This window comes from Miscanthus floridulus, chromosome 13 (assembly GCF_019320115.1).
Source record: "Miscanthus floridulus cultivar M001 chromosome 13, ASM1932011v1, whole genome shotgun sequence".
Taxonomy (NCBI): domain Eukaryota; kingdom Viridiplantae; phylum Streptophyta; class Magnoliopsida; order Poales; family Poaceae; genus Miscanthus; species Miscanthus floridulus.
The window spans coordinates 67,593,696-67,601,500 of record NC_089592.1 but is presented as its reverse complement, the minus strand read 5'-3'; the positions used below and the strand labels follow the sequence as shown (position 1 = coordinate 67,601,500).

General features: G+C 43.9%; 1 protein-coding gene across 1 annotated transcript; it reads right to left on the bottom strand.

Annotated features, from left to right (window-relative positions):
* Positions 1–6,209: 6,209 nt before the first annotated feature.
* Positions 6,210–7,548, bottom strand: LOC136501980 (zinc finger protein 8-like). Its single transcript, XM_066497480.1, has one exon. The coding sequence runs from the start codon at positions 7,212–7,214 to the stop codon at positions 6,300–6,302; it is 915 nt and encodes a 304-aa protein (XP_066353577.1). The 5' UTR covers positions 7,215–7,548; the 3' UTR covers positions 6,210–6,299.
* Positions 7,549–7,805: the final 257 nt, after the last annotated feature.

Here is a 7,805-nt window from a genome sequence, read left to right as displayed (position 1 = left end):
ACGACTATTTCTCTCCGCCATAATGATAGCCAAGTGTTCATCAATGTACGGTTGCATCAGTTGTGTACTCTGCAAGAAACTGTAATGCGCCCAACTCACCTCTTTGTAATCATGATCGATGAACACTTTTCTACCACTGGTGCCCTTCCCAGCTAGCCTACCCTTGTGATGAGAATCGGGTTTACCAGTCCCTTTATGTACTTTTAGGTACTCTTGACAGCACTCGATGACTTCTTCAGTACTGTAACCCTCTATCATGGAGCCCTCTAGGTATGCTCGATTATGCACGTATCGACTTAGAACCGACATGAACCGCTCGTAGGACCACATTTCATGCAAGTAGCAAGGGCCCAACGCCTGTATCTAATGAACTATGTGAATCATGAGATGTGGCATTATATCAAAAAAAGCAGGGTAAACACATCTCCAGTTGTTTTTGTGTCTCCACCACAAATTCATGTAGGTCACTCAGCTCTTGCTTGCCAATCGTCTTCTGTGAGTTCTTCGAAAAGAAGTAGCACATGCAGGTGATGGCCATTTTCAAGAACTCTGGCTTTATAGCCCTGATTGCAATAGGTAGAAACACTATCAGCATCACATGGCAATCGTGAGCCTTATAGTGTATTATTGACAAGTCCTTCATCGACACTAGCTTCTTCACATTTGTTGAAAACCCAGTCGGGACTTTGATCCCCCTCGGGAAAGTGCATATAGCTCTATTCTCGTCTGGTGTTAGGTTGAAGCACGCCGCGGGCAGAGTGTATTTTCCATTAGCCTCAGGTACCAGATGAAGCTATGGCATCATGTTTAGCTGCACTATGTCTTTCCGTGCTTTCAGACCATCCTTTGACTTGCTTGTGTCCATCAAGGTAGCAATGAGACTCTCAAAGACATTCTTCTGCACGTGCATAGCATCAATGGCATGGGGGACCTCCAAGTCTGGCCAATAAGGCAGATACTAAAAGAAGATCGATTGTTTCTTGAAAGGTACTCCTTCAACAGGAGGTGTGCTTCTATCTCTGTTCATCCCATCTGGATTCTTCTTTTCATAGACGACGCGTATGTTTTTTACCATTCTGTACACGTGTTCTCCGTTATGACATCTCTCCGGAGGGGGTTCAATCTCCGGGGCATTGTCATAAAATCTAAAGAACAATTTGCTGCAGTACTTGTGACTTGTCTTTAAGAAGCGTCGGTTCCTTAGGTAAACTATCTTTTTGGATGCATCTAGGTACACCCATGTAGTACCATCCAAGCAAACCAAGCATCATGTCTTCCCTTTGATCTGTCCAGACAAAGCAAACAACGCGGGGTAATTATTGGTAGTAACAAATATTATTGCTCTACATATGAAGTCCTTCTTTCGGAACGCATCGTACATCTGCTCCCCATGCCTCCATAGCCTCTCCATTTCTTGCATCAAAGGCTCGAGGAACACGTCTATATGAATGCCTGGTTGTTTAGGGCCAAAAATAAGAATAGTGAGGAGAAGGTACTTGACACAACCATGTTGGGATGTTGTACATGGTCAAGATCACTGGCCATGTACTGTGGTCGCTCATCCTCTCATTGAAGGGATTCATTCCATCGGTGCTCAAGCCAAACCGTACATTCTTTGGGTCATCGTTGAATTCTTTGTGCTTCTCATCAAACATTTGCCACTGACTACAATCAGCCGGGTGTGCAATCTTATCATCATCCACCTTGCGCTCATCATCCCACCATGTCATGAGTACGGCTTCTTTAGGGTTTAGAAAGATACATCTCAAGCGATCGGTCACTGGCAGGTACCACGTTACCAAGGCAGCAATTCTTCTCTGCTTTGCATCATTGCCTAATGGAGTGTCCTCTGGGGGCTGAGATTCTTGTACCACCTTTTTTGTACCCTTCTTATTTCTCTTTTTCCCCGTGGAGGCTTCGTCCTCACCGTAAAGGTCATTGTTCTTGTACCGACTGGCCCCACACTGGGGACATTTATCCAGTGACTTGAATGTTTCGCCATGAAAAAGTATACAGTGGTTGGGGCATGCATGGATATTTTCAACCCCCATTGTCAATGGACTTATGGCCTTCTTCGCTTGGTATGTGTTGGTGGGAACTGAGTTTGGTTGTGACAGCACCCATGATAGGAGATGCAATAGATCATTGAAACTACAGTCTGACCAGCCGTACTTAGCCTTCAGGATGAGCAGCTCAAGCACAAAACGTAGCAATGTCCAATGTGTCGGACAACCCTTTTCAACACTATACACAGTCTCCTTCGATGCTTTTGTCACCCTTTTCAAATTTTCTAGACCTTTCAGGCTATTTAGTAAAATCTCTGGTCTAAGGGCTCGAATCATGTCCTTCAAATCATCTTCATCCCCGACATGTGCTCCACCATCATTATTGGCACCACCTTCGTCGTTACCATCCCAACCACTAGCATCACCACCTTGTTCATTGCCAAACTCGAAATCCATTCGTGCATCAAGCTCTGCTAAATATTGGGATAGGGATTCTATGGTTTCGTCGTCGTATTCCTCCTCATCCTCGTCGTTAACAATAACCGTTTCACCATGATGAATCCACACTGTGTAGTCCTCAACAAATCCTCACATAATCAAATGTGATCTGATCATAGTCATATCTGTCCATGCCATACGGTTCTTGCAATCTTTACATGGGCAAATAATTGTATCCTTATTATCTTTCAATATCGTTGCATGCTTCTTTGCGGCTTCAATAAATTTATCCACATCTTCATGGAAACCTGCCTTGAACCTTAACGAACCATACATCCAAGAGTTCCTGTACTCCATCTTTTACAACAACAACAAAACAAATATTAAAGGACTACTTATTCAGATATATATAAAAATGAAACAAATTAATAATTACTTGAGTATAATTGTATATACTTCAGATATATATGAATATAAATCTAATATAATTACATGAAGCATACAAACACACCACGGTAAAGGAAAATTAATTAATAACCCATTTATCCATAAATAATTAAAATACATATTTATTGATTACAATAAACAATTTCAAAGACAACAATTAGCAACAATTATACTTTACCCAATATCTTTCATACAAACCCTAGTCCAATTTCATCAAACATAAATTTACAAAAATGAAATTAATAAAAAAACCAAACCCTAGATCTAGATCCACATGCACATAAAACATCCATAAAACTAACTAATTGTTCACTAAAATCAAGAAACATGGACCAAATAAGGGTATGATCTTGTCTCCCTCCCTAATTTACCCTAGTACATTTAAAACTTGGATCTAATTTGCTTCATAAGTAGCTCAAGCACCATAGAAGAGAGAGAAAAATAAAACTCTAATTACTCACTAACCAACCATTAAAACTTCAAAAAAAGTATGGAATAGCATTTTCTTACCTTCTACAACTTCTCCACCAAAGGATTTGAGACCAAAATCTTCGCCCCTTAGTAGAGCAATTTTTGGGAGGTACCCAAGGCCTCCCCACCTTTCTTTCACGGGTTGGAGTGAGTGACCTGAGGAGGAAGAAGGTGCTGCATCTGTTTTATATGGGGGGCATTTGTAGGGGCGGCTGGTGATTGAGCCGCCCCTACATATCGAAGCTATAAATACTGGGCCATTTGTAGGGGCGGCTCAATCACCAGCCGCCCCTACAAATAGCATTTTCAGGGGCGGCTGGTGATTGAGCCGCCCCTACAAATTAGACCCCATTTGTAGGGGCGGTTCGTAACACCAGTCGCCCCTACTGTTCCATTTGTAGGGGTGGCTGGTGTCTGGGCACCCGAATATGCCACTGTAGGGGCGGCTCCATCAGCAGCCGCCCCTAAAAAAAAATCAAACTGTTACTAAAAATCATTTTTTACATAGTGCGAGTGACAAGCAATGGTGGCGGCTTGGAACAACTAGCAGGCTAACCAATGATCGAAACGGGTCGTTGGTGAGAAGAGAGAGGATGTGAGCCCCAAGATAGCGTCTCAATTAAAGAGTGAGGCCATTAGAAAGCTTGTCTTTTGTGCTCTCTCTTAAATGAAATGGCAATATGAGCGAGTTGACCGACTCGACTGTTAGAAGTGCCCCATTTTGAGTAGCCACATATTTATAAAAAAATATATTATCTTACATTGGAATAATTATATATGGTTAAGTAAGTATTCTTCATGAGGAGTGTATATCGTATATTAATTTTGTAATGTCATTCTATATATATGAGATTTGATATTTGAATAGTCAAAATTAAAAAGAATAGTTTGATTTAGGCATATGACCTAGATGAAATTATATTTATTATGACCGAAGGAAGTACATGATACCACTGCTGGTAACTAATGTTATTTGACAGTAGTAAACTCTTAACATGAATACTGCTCATAAATGTGATTCCATGCTTTATTGTACAGATTGTTTTATAGTACTGTATGGCGCAACCTTGCTAGTTTCCATTAATTATCGGCTCAAAACTCAAATGTAAGTATATACGTTTCAAGAGATTGAAAACTATCTAAAGAATACAGAGTACAAACAGAAAGTTCCGACTTTGAGTAGGGTATACATGCATATATCCCAACAAGAAATGCAATAGCTTGTACTAGCTAGTAGACCTATATATGCGCTGCACTGCACCTAGCTGCTTGTTATTCAAAACTAGCATCGGATAATAAGGAGCACTAAAGAGATTTGTTTTAGTAATCTGGTGTCCTATGTATAGGATTCAAAAGCTTCAAAGTTGGCTTAATTGTCTGACTTTCCTATATGTGATGATGGATGATATGATTATTCTACTACTGCTGCACTCTTTTTAAGAAATATGCAATTATTGAACAACAGCTTTTCAGACTTTTCCGTAAAGGCAGATTGCAGTTTTTGTTGGGATGCATAAGAATGCTTATATAATTTCATATACCCAAGTTCTGCATCTTATGGTTTCATGGTACACGGAAGTGAATTGTAGGGAGCTAAGAGAGTCATCCCACCATCATGTAAACATACCATTAGCTCAGCTAATAAACATCGAAGGTGTCACTACCTAAAATAGAAACCTCAAACAGAATGTATGTATATTTGTCTTCAGCAAAGTACGTCCCCCCACCCCACCCCCCACCACACACACACACACACAAAACCGCAAAGTGAATATTTTCATCAGTGGTCCCATCCCTTTTCTTTCACAGCCAGAACCAAAGTCTGTTTTCCCCACTTCAGAACGACGAAGAAGGTAAGTAAATCGTTCGATGTAGCACCTGATTTTCTCTTTTCCGAATTTTTTTACTAGCAGTTTGTTGACAGTCAATCGGTGTTTAAGACTAGTGCAAGAAAATAGGACTATATGCTCTTTTCCGAAGGTACTGGGCCTGATGATTAAACATTTAAGTTGCCATTCAGAAAGTATTTTCAAACCTGACGATCAATTAAACATATTCGAGTTTCAGAATAAGGCATACTAAACACCAAGCCTCCAAGTATGCTCGTTTCCTTCACAGCTTAGTGAAGGGGCCATTTTAAATTGTTTATCAAAACGAAATCAACACCGAAGAAGAAGTCATGATATTCGGATTCATAAATCATGGAGTTTGGATTTTGAAATAAATGCACTAATGTTTGAATTATAGATTAACTTAAATGGGCACGGGTTAATTAACGCACAGTTCAAATCTTTCAAGAAGTGCATGCATGCGGAGTTGCGAATGTACTTCGGCAAAGACTATGTTCATCGATAGCACAAGTTCAGAATCTAAAATTGTAAATTACTCCTTTCACCAGCTATAGTAATCCCTTTTACTCTAAAAAAATCCCTTTTTTCAGTATACGAAATTTCAGTTAAAAGAAAATGCTCAAAACGAACTGAACAATTCCAGAAGTGCAGATAAACAGTTGAGAGAGAATCATTTGTTTCTTATCTTTGATTGAACACCGTACTGGATATAGAAGGAACAATTGCAAGCATGCATGGGAGTAAGGATGAAAACGGTATGGAAATATTTCGAACCGACCACATTCGTTTTCTATATTATGATACCGTTTTCTATATTATGGTACCGTTTTTGAATTTCGCCAAACATAAAAATTTGTCATTTTCAATTGGTTTCACAACCATTTTTTGTACTATTTAATTGCTAAAATATAGAAATATCCCGAACCGATCACTTCCATTTTCTATATTGTAATACCATTTTTTACATGGGAGAGGAGGCCAAAAAAAAAAAAAAAAAAAAAAGAAGAGGGCGCTCAATTTTGTTTTGTAGAAGTCTAGAAGACCAGCAATTTTAAGTCTGTGGCCGATCGACTGTCATTTGTTGCGACTACAAGCTCAGATCCAAACTCACATTATTCTCTTTAGACTCCGGTGGGGCGGGGCGCTTATGAGGCGAAGCCGACGAAGACGAGGAGGATGTCGACGGCGAGAACGACACCGAGCCAGCTCCCGGGCGCACCACCACTGCTGGTTCCTCAGCTCCGAGCATCATCGGCAGTGGTTGCACGGGCTGTTCTTGACGCCGCGCGGCCAATGGAGCCGGAGTCCCCACTCCGATGCCGCCGGCGCCTGTGGAGACCTGCCACAGCCCGGACGACGGCGTCACCGGGCTGCCGTTGATCGGCTGCGAGATGGACCCGGGTCCGCTGTAGTACCTGCTGGTGGCACCCGCCCACGACGGGTAGTGCGGCGGCGGCGCCGGTGCGGCGGCGAAGCGGTGGTGGTGTCTATAAGCTGCGAAGGCGGGGTAGAGGTGGGCGGGGTCCGGGTAGTAGTACTGGCTGTGGTGCATGGCCATGGCGGTCTGGAACTGCGCGCGCTTGGCGTGCTGCCGCTCCCGCTTGTGCGCGTTCTGGTGCCCGCCCAGCGCTTGCGACGTCGGGAAGTTCCGGCAGCAGTAGTGGCACTCGAACTTCCGGGCCCCTCCGCCGCCGCCGCTGTCACTGCTGCCAGCCCCGGCAGCGCCTGCCGCCGGTTCGGCAGCGGCGTTGTCGGTGCTACCTTCTTCCACGTCGGCGGTGGAGGCCGTCCCCGGGGCAGCGGCGTCCGGTGGGACGTCAACGCCGAACAGCCGGATGCCGGATGTCCCGGCGGAGCTTCGCGGCGGCGGCTGCTTCTGCTTCTCGCGGGCTGCGGCCGGCTGGCGGATGAACGGCAGCTGCGAGAAGGAGTCGATGCCCGCGCCCGCGCCCGCGCTGCGGCCGGTGGTGTTCCCGCCGTCATGCGCATCTCGCTCGCTCATCCTGCTAAATCGATCGATCGATCTGGTCTATCCTGATGAGGGAGGGTATGGTGTAGCTAGGGACGATGGCAGGCGTAGGGTTAGGGTTTGATTGGGAGAGGAAGGCGAAGTGATGGAGGAAAGGTAGCTGCCGCCGCTACCGCTACTGCGTTTGGAGATCAGATGTTTGGTTGCTCCTCATGGATTGCGGCGAGGTTAGAATATGGGGTGAATGGAATGCGATGGATGGATGGAGTTGGGAGGCCAGGAGGGGCCGTGTTGCTTTGCAGTGCACAGCTGTGGGTCTCCTCCTCTCCTCTGTTTGGGACCAGCTGTGTGTTGGGGCCGGGATCGATGTGGGAGTAGGGTTGTCAACAACGTAAGTGTGGGGTGTGTGTCGTGGACCCGTGGTCCTACGTCCTGCCGTCAGTTTCGGTGTTGGCCGTGTACTTATGTGCAGTGGTAAGTGGGATGTGTTAATCTGTGCATGCCATGCTCTGCTTGAAATCAAAATTCCAATTGCTTGCTTCCTCTATCTCAAATTATAAGACATTTTGAAATCATAATTTTTATTATGTATCTAAACATAATATATATCAAGATGCATAGTAA